This window comes from Struthio camelus, chromosome 2 (assembly GCF_040807025.1).
Source record: "Struthio camelus isolate bStrCam1 chromosome 2, bStrCam1.hap1, whole genome shotgun sequence".
Classification (NCBI taxonomy): Eukaryota; Metazoa; Chordata; class Aves; order Struthioniformes; family Struthionidae; genus Struthio; species Struthio camelus.
This window is the reverse complement of record NC_090943.1, coordinates 21,736,548-21,751,578: the sequence shown is the minus strand read 5'-3', so window position 1 is coordinate 21,751,578 and position 15,031 is coordinate 21,736,548. Positions and strand designations below refer to the sequence as shown.

Genomic DNA, 15,031 nt, shown 5'->3' with positions numbered 1-15,031 from the left:
GATACATACATATTTGTTCCTGGTTTTCTGTAGATTGAGCCTCTCTACCTGTTTGTCATTACTACCTGTTTTGCATGTGACAGCAAATTAGTATATCAAAAACTACTATCTTTTCTCTCAGCAATGTCTCTCTCAACTTTTGCATGAAAGTTGTGTGCTCTGTTGAGGAAAAATCACTTTCTTGCATTTGGATTTTGAATATCGTCTTAATTTTTCCCTCTTGCACTGAGTCACAAGTTGCACCATTCTGAGTTTGGCCTCATCTGCAAAGATTTCCTTGTGTTTCATATTTAATCATAGTGAACATGTCTGTTAGCCTGTTGGTTTTTTTTTCTGTGACAGTTTACTGTGTTGCTCTTTCTGATAGGCTTTTCTTGATGATTAAAATATTCATAATAAAAGTGATGAGCTAGGTGCCTTAGTATCTTTTGCTGTTGTATGGCAGGACTTGTATCCTGCTTGTCAGGAAATGGTAGTTTTTAGAGTCAGAAAATAGTAATTGCAATTTTTTTCTTTAATTTTCGTTTGATTTTATTGGGTTTAGTGTTTTATAATGAAGAAAATGTTTGCTGTATGCACTCAGAGCACAGAATTAGACTGCAGAAGTAGAAGTTAAGATTTTTTTGACTGGAATTTACTTCCAGTTGTTGATTTATTAAAGCCATATCTCAGACTGTATTCCATTTAAGAAAAAAATGCATTTCATGATCTCATCATTTAATTTCAATAGTGTTTTTAGTGGGAATGGAATTTGCATGTAGTAGTTTCTTTAAGACATAGAGCTCTTTATTTTAAAGATTTCTAGCTATGCCAACTCTTTGGTGCTATTGTATGAATCAAGTGTGATTTTTGCATTATAGTAATCTCAGTTTACCATGTGTTTTTCAGGAATATTTTGTATTTTGGAAACTTAATATGATAAAATTCTTGCTTGATCTTTCTTTTTTCTCCCATGTGATGGTATCCAAGCTTTTTACTGACAATATAAGCATAACAGGGAGGCAGTTTGAAGCAATGTTGGACATACATGACACTAACCTGTTTTACAGAGAAAATCCAACAGATTTTTTTTTTATTTCTTGGAACAAGGAGAAAAATATTTTCACTAGTGGAGTCATCTTTCTTTTATGAAACTGAGCTGCTTCATCTGCAATTTGTTTCATTTTCTTAAATTCCCATCCTTGCATGAAATACTAAGCTTCCTTGACCACAGAAGCAGCTGATAGAGGGAAGGAAAAGAAGCTTCTTTAACAGCAGTTCTTATGCACAGAGAAAGAAAAACTGAATGGTTGCTTTTCATTACTCTGTTTAGTCCAGGATTTAACTTTTGGCATGATAGGTCCACTTTAATATAGTGTGGTAAACTACTGCCTGCATAGTGGAGATGTGGTAGCTGGGAGGGTAGATAACAACTACTCAATTGCAATTCTAAGTGAAATAAGTTTGCTTAAATCACTTCCATTATCCCTGAGGTTGGTTTGGCTTTACTCCCCTTGGAAGCAGTAGGGAAACAGCAGGGTTTTCTTAAGCAAGCATATACTGGTGGTTATCCTCCTTTGTGTGATCCAGCTTTTAAATGGAATTAGGGCTTAACTTTTTCAATAGATTTGGAGGTATTTGTTAACTGTTTGAGGAATGTGAAAGCTCAGGAATCCTGAGATCTTTTCAGATTCTGGATGTAGAGCACCTGACTGGTTTCAGACGCTTCTGTCCTTCTGTGGTTTCATTTTCTTACCTTCTGAATTACTCTAGTCCCTTTTTTTGGGTCTCTGTATCTAAGTAGCCCCCTGCTCTTTCTCTGAGTCACTAGTTTACACTATTTTTGGTTTCCTATTTCGGTTTTCTCTGCTTTTCATAGTTCAGTTGTGTTCATTTTTTGCATACTAGCAAGGCAACTGTTTCCTCCTCTTCCTTTTCTACTCTGGCACCCACAGGAAAATCATTGAAAATACAGGAAATGATCTCTGTTCTTAATTCTTATCCCTGCCAACAGGTAGAGTAGGAGCATTTTCAGGAGAAGACTTGTTTATGCCTTCTAAAACAGGTGTGGAACATTGTCTGCAGATGAAATTATAAGAGAATTCAAGAGTACAGCTTCAACAAGTAGACTCTACTGAAAATTAAAGTTGAGTTTGTTTGGTGTGTGTTTTTTTTTTTTTTGGTAGCGTCTTCAGACAGCAAATTCGGGCATTTTCATAGGACAATAAAATGAACGTGCCTGACTCTTTTTGCTTGCTGAGTTTCCAATTGTAGCCTCAAATTATGCCTATCATATTCTCAATTTTAGTGTGGCCTCATTCTACTTCTGTTTCCGAATCTTGTTCTGGGAAACATACCCTTTTTCCTGCCTTTTTTTTCCTTGAACAATATTCAGCTTGAAATAGACATGAGGAAAGGAGGAAAGTTTCCAGATAAGCATCTGAAGTTTGCTAGAACCAAGCAGGTAAAAGCATAAGTTCGTTAAATGAACTCACTCACACATTTAGAAAATGGCAGTTCCAATAGTTGTCAGTGCCTTAATGAACTTTTCTTTGGGGAGCAGAAAGAAAACATCAGAAAAGACAAATTGCCCTCAGTTCTAGGGCACTATGATGTGACAGATGTGATCATCTCAGACCTCAAGTAACCTTTACCCTAGATGGCTGCACTGCCAAGGCATGCATCACAACCACACGTAATGCCTGAAGTTAAGAATTTAATCTGAAGCCATTGCAGACACCTTTGGATCAGATACCTTAAGACTTATAATTAGGGACTTTGAAATAGTTTAATGAACTCATTCCAACAGTTCCTTCCTTGCCATTCAAAGGAGCTCATCCTAATTGTGACAAATTACATGGCACGTGTAATCAGAGATGATCTACGTAACTTGGGAAGACCCTTATGCTGGTTTTTCACTTCTGATCTCTGAGTGTGGTTACTTCCTGAAGTCTGTTTCTTAATGTAGAAATATTGCCAGAATAGCCCTTCTTAAATCCAGGATCTGAGTGCAATTTATATAGATTCCTACTGGCTTACCTGCGAAGCTAGCAACTTTGGTAGGGCTTTCATATTGTATAACAGGTGATCAGGTGGATGCCGTGTAAAACCTTTTTCCCCGTAGAGAGCAGTCAACTTTGTAAAGGATTGACATGGCTTATAACAGTATGTTGTTCATACATTGTTAAATTTCTCCAATATAAGCTCCCTCCAGTGAATAACATCATGACGTCAGGTCGTACTAGTCTTTTCCTTTTGTTGAAAGTAGTTATTTTTATGTAAAAAGAGTTAAATGATCTGTCCTGCAGATAAACAGTATATTTCACAGGCATACGGGCGTTAACTGGAATCCCTAAGTTCTTTTAGTTTGTTTTAAATCCAGTTTATTCTTAATTCTGTTGTAACTTAAGTTGCCATATAGTTTTTAGATCCAACAAAAAATTAGAAAATCTTGCAACTTTATATAAGCAGTTTGGTTGTTCATTTCTGGATTTGTCTTTCTAATGATGATTTGCATTACCTTTAAAATGAATGATAATTGAATAATAAAACATCTAGAAATCAAGATTGGTATGGTTTAAGAAGTATAAATCCAGGAAGAAGAAATCATATCCTTACTAGGCTGCTGGAATTCTTTAATAACTAGAAATAGCAGATGCATGAAAAACAATTAACATATTTTATGTGGCTATCAAAAGAATTCTGATAAGATGATCTCTCACAAAAGGCTCCTAGCCAGGGAGTCAAAGGCAAGGTATCAGCATGGATCACTAACTGTTGGGACGCTAAGTGAAAGGAAAAACTACTCTGTTCTCCTTATCTCCTGACTTGAGAGGGGAAAAAAAAAAAAGATACAGAACGGACAGGCAGCACATCCAGGATGAAAATAAGTAATTCTTAATAGACTATATCGCTCATCTTTGGGACTCACTGTCACAGGAAGTCGCCTATGTTGGTAGATCTAGAAAGAGTTCTAAATGCATCCCTCGGAGTGTAGACAGAGAAGGGTTATATTGTGCGGTAAGCTGTAAATACCAGACAGTGACTTTTCTTCCAAAATCGTTAAACCATATTTGTGCCAAATCTTCTTAAGTTTAAGAGACTTGTAAAATTAAGAATGTAAAAAGAACTATGCTAGTGAAAGCTTTTCCATCATAATTTTCTTGTTCATCACTTAAAAACTGTTTTAATTCCTTGTTACTTCTAGGCCAAATGAGTAAAAAAAAAAAAAATCTAATTTTCTTTTCGTTCAATCTGACTGAGGATTTTTGGGGTGGGGGTGGAGGAGAGTAGCAAGGAGGAAGAATTTACAGCCAGAGGGAAAATTCCTTCTAACATGTGATTCAACTAGAAGAACAAAGGAATCATAGTTGCAAGTAATCTAGTATTTAGCCTAATTAATAGGCTCTTTACTTTTTATATTTGCCTCTTGCTTCAGTTAGATTGTCTTCACGTATATTTATCCAATATACAGGTAGTCTTAAAGGCAGTTGCATGATTTTGCACGACGCTGCATGCTGAGACAACTACATCAATGTTTCTGGCTAGCAATAAATGTTTTCTGCCTTCAAGCTGAAGCTTATTTAGCTTGGCTTATCTGGTGCTGCTGTAGCAACCATCAGTCTCCAGGCAACTGAGGCACATTGACCTCTTCGTTGAACTGAGTGTAGCACTACTTCAATTTAGCTGCCTGAGACAATAGTAATGGTGTTGAATGTGAAAAATGTGAATTTTTCTAGTTTGTATGCAATGGAAAGAATACAGAAATACTTAGATAATTCTAACAATGTTTAGGTTTAACTTGAAAAAGATTTCAAATTTACATAGTATATCCTTTGTTACAAGCTGCAAAGTTCATTGTTGATGCAGTGTCCTTATAGGCCTTGCGTAAGATGTTCGATATTTTGCAAGCATTTTTCACACAGCAGTAGTTCTGCTACTGTGGATGTTTGTTTCATCATTTGAATAGCAAATACTGTCGAGTTTTATTTAGAAATTTAAAATACCAAAGTTTGTGAATAAAGGGCTAGTTCATGATCGTTAGTATTTTTGCAATTATAGATGCTCTGGGAAGTAGTTACTTTTCTCTCAAATCAATTATTTGCCATATTATTAGTGTTTCTCACTAAATTGGCTTTCTTTGGAATACTCATATTGAAAAAATAGATTATTGTAATATATTTGTATACTGGTTTTGTTTCCTAATCAAATCGTTCCTTCTACTAGTCAGTATGAAAGTGAAATTGTATTTCCTGATATATATAGGTTGGTGTTCTCAAGGAAAACAGATTCTTATGCTGGATATTGCTTCCGTTGTCTATGTAGAGCACGTACAGGTTAAGCGCTATGAAGACAGCGGTAGATGGAAAGGTTGGAGGAACAAACTGAGTCGTATTGAAATGATAGCTCAGTTTCATTTAGGTTTGTGGGGGAAATGGAAGAATCTCGGGATCTTATCTCTGTAAAGCCTCCTTGCAAAAAATGGTGATGTTATACTCTTAATGAGGTAGCATTCTAGTATGTTTTTGTACAGGTTTATCTACTATGTGTAATTTGCAAATGTATAACTAATTAGTTAAAATTTTAGAGAATACCCAGCTCAGTTGATATGGAAGAGGATAGTAAACTGGCAATGCAGTGGAGGTTGTAGCTTTTTCATGTTATTGGAAGATAGACTTTATACCCATGTGGTTTTTAATGACTTAATGTGCCCTTGCTGTACGGTGGGCAGAGGTATAAATTAGTTTCTGTAGGTGTGCCATTAATTTTTCATTTTGCCTTTCAATTCCCACTGTGTTTCCCAGTTGCGTTCATTCATGCCTTTCTTGGAAAACAGTTGAGTGCTGTTGTTTGAAGGGTAGATGGTTTCATGTAATTGAAGGATTTTATTTGTGCGTTTTAATCAAAACAATTGATTCTTAAAGACAGCCTTTGGTTATTTGCTTGTTCATAAGCAAGAGTCTTCATCATAGCTAGGAGTTTGAAGGGTTTTTGGTTTTTTTTTTTTTGTTACTATTTTTTTGCCAGCTGCATTAAAAAGTACAGATAAAATGATGTAAAATCATGCTACGGATAGATTACTCATATGTCATGTATACAGTTTCCCTAACAGATTTTAATTATAATTTGTATGTCAACTGAATGCTCTTTTTGATTGAAAAGTTTTTTTGCTCTTCCAAGAGATCACAAAACCTCTTTATGATCTCATTTTAACTTTTCTGGCATCCTGATTAAGCTTTTCAGATAAGTCTTTTATTTCAGGCAGTTACTGAAAGCAGTTACTTGCCTAAGTTTTTTGTTTGTTTGTTTTCTGTACAGTCCAACTCAATTTCAGAAAATTACAGCTTTATTATCTGTAGAAAATTTTCAGGACTTAAGAATGCTTGGATGGTAATGGTGGCAGTGTGGGATGGGGTATCTTTTCAGTCCTAGTATTCCTTTCAGAAAATGAATGAGTAAAAGACTACAGTGGAGGTGTAGGGTTGATGCGTTTTGTTGGTGGATGTATGATAGCAGATGAAGTGAGATTAACTCTCACAGTGTAGCAAAGTACAGTGTAGGCAGTTTCCACTTTCAGTCGTCAGTAGTGCTGTAGGCTCCCTTAGTTAAGGAGTCAATGCAATTGTGTTAACTGTATTCAGCTAATGACTATGAAATGTATGGATTCAGTAAAAAATATGTAAGTAGTGTTTATCCTGTTGCATTTGTGGTGACTTTCAGAAGTGTGGAAACAGGATTTTATTAAGGATTTTTTATTGTCTTCAATTCCATTGGTATTTCTTGCAATACAAGAAGATACACAGGAGAGCTTGAATTCTTTTTTCATAGAGAAACAAGATCTAGAGAATTAGTTTTAAGTGTATTCCATATTTGTGGTGAAAATATTCAAGAGTTGCATTGCTGCAGGTGATGCATGAAAAGCTGTTTATTTGGCACAAGTGTCTCTTGGGTTTCCTATAAGTTTAAGGTGTTGCTACCGTACCTGCAGTCTGGCTGCTCTTTAGGTATGTATTGCATACCATGTGAACAGCTAACAGAACTGGAAGAAGGCAAGTGATGATGTGCAGCTGTAATATGCTCTCTATAATGTAATTGGCTTTATAAAATTGCAGGAGATACAGTCAATTTTCTTCATTTGTCTAAGATAAACTGTGAAACTTACGGGCAGGCTGCTTTTGCAACTATCACTTGATAGACGTCTTTTTTTTCACTTTACAGAAAAAGCAGTTGACTTTGTTATTACCATTATGTACATAGCATGAATATCTTTGGGTGTCTAAGCCCATTTAATCACAATGTAGGTTTTATTTTTGATGTTATTATCAATACTATATTTTTCAGATGAATATTGCTTGCCATTGACTAAAATATGTCAGTTTAAGATGACTTAAGAGTTTCCTAGATAAAGTATGCTTCTGCTATTATTAAGTCAAGTGTTTGAATGTCCTCTCTTATTTCATGAAGCTAGACAATTGTCATGTAAAGCATTAGTAATATCTCCTCCAAAGTATAACAGAAAACCCTCCAGAATATTTAGCTGTACATTTCATTTGGGATCTTTATTTTATTTCATTCTCTAAAAAATCCTGCATCAAGTCTTTTGTATACTGTTTTGAGAAGTAGTTTACTGTGTGTTTTTCAGAAGTAGTTTGCTTGTAGTGTTATCTAGTGCTCTCTGTTTCTTCAGTTTGTGTTACGAACAGAGGGAAGTTTTGTGCTTTCTGTTGCAGCATGGTGCTAGAATTGTTTAAAAAAAAAAAAAACACCAAAAACCAAACAAACAGTATGATAGGTAAATATTATGACCCCAAGCACATTAATTTGGTAGTCATATTTAAGGGGTATAGACAATGCAGGAGCAATGATATGTTTTTATTTTTAATGAGAATCTTTTAAACCTTTTAAAATTATTCTTGACAAGTATGTATTGACTGGAGTAAGTATTAAATGACCTATCACTAATTTTAAAGCATCGCCAAAGTATTATAATGTAAAACTACAAAATAGCAATGACTATTTTTAAAGCACAAAGGGGAAAGGTATGTTGATTGAATATAAACTATCAAGAAGCTGTCTTGGAATTGGTCGTTAAGGCCATCCTTGTTGTCCTATCATGAAAGGAGGAAAGTTCAGTAATGGTTTAAGTACAATTAAATCCCTCCCCTTGCTTTATGGAAACTCAACTCTAGGCATTTCAGCATTAGCCTAAACAATGGTTTTGAATATGTTAAGCCCCTAACAATTAGGGAGCAGTTTGGGGCATTGAATAATGTGGAATGATGCAATTGAACCTGACAGCCTCAACAGTCAGCCTACTCATGGGACCTGAAAGTTGTTCACACTTGGTTTCATCTCTCATCACACGCTGAGTATTAAAACCTTGCTGGTGTGGAGCTGAGACAGAAATGGGGCCAGTTATCAGAAAATACTTCATAGCATAAAACTAGAAAGGAACAGAGGAACAGGCATGCCCCAAGATTCTCAAATTTTGAGACCTTTTTAATATAATAGTATACAGCTAAGTTTGTTTTCTTTTTCTCCGCTTCATTTTTTTTTAAAAGAACATTTAACTTTGTAAATGAAGGAACTATTTTCCCTGGAAAATTAAGCTAATGTACAGTTATGAATGCTAACAGTTGTTAATGTAGGAAGTTTTATATTCATATTGTTAGAGCAAAATACTGTTTTGGTGTGATGTAAAAATACAAGAAATGCTGTATTTTAAACGCTTCACAGGATGTTTTCATCTATTGATTAAATTTAGTTAACTTGCATATATAATTTTCATAGTAATATGCACACTTTTTTGAGGTAAAGAAAGTGCTTTTAAGCATCAATCAAATATCAGTCATTTGTTCTTATTGCAGTTGAATATTCCTTGAATTACAGTGTATCTTCCTTCTGTGCTGCTCTGCTGCTTATTGCTTTACTGATTTATTGAACATGCCATAAATGAAAGCAAAATATTATATACCTCTAGGTTGGCTTAAACCCTTCTGCTAAAATGCTTTTCAAAAAAACTTGCAGTCTTTTCAGAATAAATGCTTAGCAGTCTCTTCATTAGTTCGTACATTTTAATCACGTGTTGCATGTTGACTGTTTAAATAGAATCAATTGAAACAAAGAATACTGCAACTTTAAAAGTGTTAAGTTTTAGAAGATGTTTCAGTCCTGTGACCTTAATTTGTATTGACAAGATGATTGCATATTTTTAATAAACGCTTGCTGCAGCTTGTTTCGACTGTGAGTGAAACATGAAGCTCCTATTTCACCTTTAAATAATGTATTGCTCCTCCACCTCCTCTACTTTCCTGTCGGATGAAGTTGTCGCACACATAAAGCTTCTGAAATCTTTATTTTTGCCATTTTACATTGCCATTTTAAAAAGTTTTTTTTTTTTAAATCTACCTCCAGGTACTTTAGCAATTTTATTAATGTGACTTTTCCCTTTGAGAGTTGCACAGGATATGTGATGTCATGAGAACTTCTGTAGTTCCAACTGGTTGTAGGACACCTTTACTGTTCTTTTAAAGTATAAACAGAGGTGGAGTTTAGGGTGAACCACCACTTGTGAAAAAACTCAGGTTCTTAGATATTGTTTAAATTGTGCTAAATCTTTTGATCTATCAGTCCACTTAGCAAACATTGTTTAATTCCTTTGATGTCTTTTGTTTTGCGATGTGATGGTTACTCAACACATTTTAGCAACTGCTTTCAAGATTCTTAGATGCTTTTAATTTAAATAAGTTCTTAAAGCTGTTTGTGTGTGTTTCAGTCAAACATACATTCTCCTTGCTAATTCTAGATGCCTTGGTATTATGAGTTAATACGTAGTTGTTATTGTACAGTTTTAAGTAGCCTTGCAGTGAATTACGTGGGAGCATGAGAGTAAATACACCAGTTTCTGCATAAAATGTGAGCAGTACACTTGCTAGAATTAAGAAAGGAAAACCTGTTTTGTAGGTATATTCTAAAACTAAATAGAAGTAAAACATAGTATTTGTAGGTTTTTTTTAAAAAGTTACATTAGCAGAATTCACAACCTCAGCCATTTTATTTACATTAAGAATGTGTAGGTTTTTATCTTGCTGGTCTTCTCTGATCTGAAAGGAAATAACAGTTGTACCTAGTAATTTTCACATTGTAAGTTGTTTTCAGTGGAAGAACTTGACAAAAACTATCTTGGGGTTTAGTTTTTTTTTGTTTTTGTTTTAAGAGGAAAACAGGAAAACAATTGAAGGTTACTAGCGAACAAAAATAGTTGAGTTGGAATTATGCTATAGGTGTTTATTAAGGAGAACAGCGGGAGTTGTGCAGTATTGCCGCCTTCATCAGTGAGTGTCACAGTAGTAATGTACTGTATTTCTGGAACTTGTTGGCATACGCAGCTAGGTGGAAATGCCTATATTATTTTAAGACTTATGACTAATTCTGATTAATTCTACTAGAGACATGTAATTCTGCAAAGGAAAAAAAAAGAACCAGATTTGAAGCGAAACCGTGGTTCCATGTCTTGCAATCTTACACATACCTTTAAAATGAAATGTGAAAAAAAAAAATCAGTTTAAATAATTTCTTGTTGCATTTTCTAACTTTGTGATAGTAGAAAAACTTGAGCATCAGGCACAATTTCTCACCAGTATATAGTAAATAAAGCATCATTGAAAACAGTTGTGTGAATTCATAAAAGTCCATTCATCAAGTTTAATATGTTGGCTGAAAGCCAAAACTTAATGGTAGTGTGTGATTCTTTCCAGAGACACAGTTTATACTCTGTAATATTTTGCTGTAATAACCAGTATGTTTCCCTTGTCTCTTGTGTGCAGTTATACATGTCAGAATGTCCCACAAATTGAGTTTCTTACTCTTCATCTTCTTTTTTTCCTCATATTTCAAAAAAAAGTTTCTTTTGTAAATGTTGTTTACATTTTTGTTAAAAGATTCGTTTTCAAATTTGTAATCTCACAGGTTGTGTATCTGTGATTTTTTTTTTCCTCTCTAAATATTATAATCTTTTATTTGTTCTGAAATAATTTTTTTATCAGGCAAGAAAATGCGGAATTTTTCATCAGCAGCAGTGCCTTTTTTTTCTTTGATTGTGTGTCTCAAACTCAGCATTTAGCACATCTTTTCTTCGAAAGGGGAAAAAGCATAAGCAGCCAAGGAAGAAGGTATTTTTATTGCATTGGATTATGCAAGATTTTGGCCAGCCTCCTTAGCTTCATCTGTTTAAGGGTTCATTTTCGCTTGTTTGGCACAAGTCCCAGCAGAGACCTTCAGAATTGTGGTTAGCAACATGAATGAACACAAACTTTGGGAGCTCTTCAATAAGTAGAGCTGGCCAACTGCCAAAAATACAGTCCCTTATATGGGGTCAGGGCAAAGCTGTGATTCGTTGAGCCCCCTATTGTATAGAAAACATACTTGTAATGGCTGTTTGCGTTCTTTAAAATAAAAACAAAACAAAACAAAAAAACACCAGGCTTCCAAGTCTATCAAAATAGGAAGTAACAAAATAGTGTGCAGGTTTTACTAATGACGGAGCAGAGCAAAGGAAATATGGCTCTGTGTAGTTAAACTGTAGAGCTGAAAGTTGGACCTTTTGACCTCCACAGCCGGCTTGTGATGTAAGGAACCCAAGCATTTGTGAGACATCTGTTGTCTACCTGCCCTTATTTTGTAAATGGTTTAATAAGATTAAATAATTAGTAGGATAACCACATGGTCGCCATGCTACTAAGTCCTGGCGTTGAGTGCATACTTCAGGATTGCTCGGATGTCCTGCTATATGTTGGTTGTTTTAAAATGCAGTTTAGGTATTTTTAAGATTTGCTGCAGTAAATTTTTGTTAGAAGTTTTTTTATTAGCATCTCGACAAAAGACAATTGTAAACCACATTGTAATGCTTGATGTATTTAAAAAGTATTGCAAATTCTATTTCTGTACTCCTAAGTGGAAAATAATAAATTTTTCTTTTAAATACCTTAATTTTTGTAAAGAACTAACAACTGTGCATTAGGAAGACGTCCTTAAAACATATTTAGCATTTCCCCATTTTTTTCAGAAGGACTCAAGTTATAATTGTTTTCTTGCAGGCAAACACCCTACCTGGATCCTCTCTCAGTCTGCCTCCATCCCACATGTATGGCAATAGGCTGAATCCTAATTCGGCAATGGCAGCACTTATTGCTCAGTCTGAGAACAGTCAAGCAGGTAAACTTGCTATTGGTGTTGGAAACCTGTGCTACTTTCCAGGCTTATGTGTTTTTAAAAAGACTGTTAAATTTTACTTTTGAGCTCAACATTTGGTTATTAAATGTCTGTATAAAGTTGTTACGTGCTGGAAGTAAATTCTCAGTTGTCCTGGAGAACAGCTATGTGGCTGTGGGTGTGTGGCTGTGGGTGTGTGTGTGGGGGGGGGGGGTTTAAACTGTCTGAAATGTAAATGTTTAAGCAGAGCCATCAGCAGGCAGGAATGCAACAATGTCTCCTGTGACTTCTGTGATTGATGTATTCAGCTCTTAGCTCTTTGCAATGAGAGTAACACAGCTCTGGGTTTTGTCGTGAATAGTTTAAACCTTTATTTGCATAATTCATGAAATTGCATTACACACAAGTTTGTGTGAAAGAGATCCCGTTAGAGAACTTCTACAGCGTTTAATAATCTTGTGACTATTTACCAGAAGACACTTTGTAACATCCGGTCTCTTCTGGAGTTTTAATGAGCCACTGGATTTGCTTTGTTTCATTCCACCCATAAGGATTTGTTGACATGTCGTAGTAGTCATGCCTGTTTGGGGGAAGGGAACGAGTTTAGCAGTTTACCAAGAATGGATCAGTCATGTCTTTGCCCTCCAAGGGGTCGGAGGTCGCCTGACTCAGAATAGGGGGAGGGCAGCCTTGAAGGGGGCAGATAGGGTTATTTTATTGAGAGGCCATAGGGAAAATAACCCTTTTGAGTCCTTCCAAGCAAAACGTTTCTGTATATTTAATGAGGCCTTTTTTGTTTGTTTTACTACCTTTTAGCAAGGGTCTTGCCTATACTTTTGCTTATAAATAGGAATTTGTGAATTATACGTTTTCATAAAGTGTTCAGTAAATCTGTAGAATAATGTGTGCTTGTTAGATGGTAGTGGCAAGTTTAATGCATTATATATTTTATGAGTTGTTTTGGGATGCAAAGTGTTAAAAAAAAAAATACAAAGCATCAGGATTTGCTGTGATAAGCATACAGATTAGCTGTCCACAGCTGTGATTCATTACTTTCACCGTAGAAATTAAAAGTGGCTGAGGGGAGGGTACTGCAAATGCAAACCACACTTCTGTGCTGTAAAACTGAAAGGAATGAAAGAAGTGAACATAATCCATGGCCTGGTACACCCCCAGAAATGTGTAAGGACAACACCTTACATGCTACAGTTCAGCAATCTTAAACTAGTTATGTATTTAGTCGTCAATACTGAAGAAGTAAAGATTTAAGATATTTTTCAAATATCTACATCAACTGTAAAACTCTTACTTAGTAAGAGTCGGTTTATCAGCTGTGAAATATTTACACTACAGATCAAGATCTTGGAGATAATAGCCGCAGCGTTGTTGGCAGAGGAGGTTCACCCAGAGGAAGTCTCTCACCACGGTAAGCGTTATTTATGTTGGAGAGTGCAGGCAGAGGAAATGTTTTAAGATTTGGAAACTTCATTGTCCTTTATTATGTGTTATATGTTTAAGTAGCATGCATATACATATATATATATATAAAATGATATATGAAAAATATATCATTTGATATGTCCAGATAGCTAAAAATAGCCTGAAACTTATTTTTATATCAACTGAGATTAGGTTTATAAATTAAAGGGCTTTAAAGGATGTCTCCATATCTCAATTTAAAAGATTTATTTATGATTTTAGCCACATGTACTGATAATTTCCATGGATTTGTTGGCATAATTACAATTTTTTTCATCCTTGCAGAAGGTCTAAAATCCCATAGATTTGCAAATTACAGTAACGAGACTTTCTGAGAAAATAAATATTAATAAAAATATTGAAGCAAATATTCTCTTCCCCTTCCCTTACCATTTCAAAAATGCAACAATTGTCTGTGGGGAAAAAAAGTTATTTTTTTGTTCTGATGCACTTGACCTCTACTAAAGAATAAGAATTCTCCTGCTAGGTTTGTATCACGTAATGTTTTTTTTATATTAGTTATTGTTAAAATTTCAAAATTGCATTTTAAATTTTTTTGGTAACATTTTTCATATATTTTAAGTGAAGCTTTGTATTTAAAGGACTTTATTTTCCATACTGGATCCTATATGAATTATATTGGTATTACTTAGGCAGTAACCATGGGGAATTTTATGTTGAAAAGGATTTTTGGCAAGGGGAGGAGCTCAGCAAATGGGAAAGGCCGGAGCCTTGGTGACATGTGCATAAGAGGTCTACCTAATATATATTGTGGTGCAATCTATAATTAGAAGTTTTAATGCTTTCTTGGTTCATGTGCTTGTGCCTGGTTTTCTGTGCATCTGAGGTAGTAGGCGATAGCTGTGCTTGGCCTGGCTTTAGAGAGAATATTTGCGAAGCTAAACTTCTTAAATACTGTATTTCTACTGAGTGTATGCTCAAGATATGTATTGCCCAGTGCCTGTAAAGAGTCAAATTTCAGGTGATTTCCATGAGGATGGCGAAGGCTGCTAAGGCCATCTCAGCCCAGAATTCCACGTCTTGTTCAATGTATGGAAGCACTATCATTTCACAAGGAACAGATAGCTTTTGCTTGTGGGTCGGTCCCCTTTAAAAACAAGGGGGAAACAAAAAAGAAAAAAGAAAATCATGACCATTTCCAGAGGGACATGATCATGAAACATGGAAAAACTTAGCCTGAAATATGCAACCTGGAAAAAATTTAGAAAACCTATTCATTCACTTAAGGTCAGTAGTCAGCAAGTTTCTGTACAGTGAGAAAGACTGTGCGATGCGTTTCTAGTGTGCGATGCGTTTCTAGCTATTTAATGTATATCACGCCCACTAATGTGTTGCTAGTATA

General features: G+C 35.1%; 1 protein-coding gene across 13 annotated transcripts in view; it reads left to right on the top strand.

The window, feature by feature from the left end:
• The window catches only part of MLLT10 (MLLT10 histone lysine methyltransferase DOT1L cofactor), a 147,712-nt gene that overhangs the window by 118,956 nt on the left and 13,725 nt on the right, over positions 1–15,031 (top strand). For all 13 annotated transcript variants that reach the window (XM_068934587.1, XM_068934591.1, XM_068934590.1 and 10 more), the window contains 2 exons: positions 12,075–12,192; positions 13,543–13,615. In XM_068934587.1, the coding sequence (XP_068790688.1) occupies positions 12,075–12,192; positions 13,543–13,615 (191 nt within the window). The remainder of the gene's footprint in view (positions 1–12,074; positions 12,193–13,542; positions 13,616–15,031) is intronic.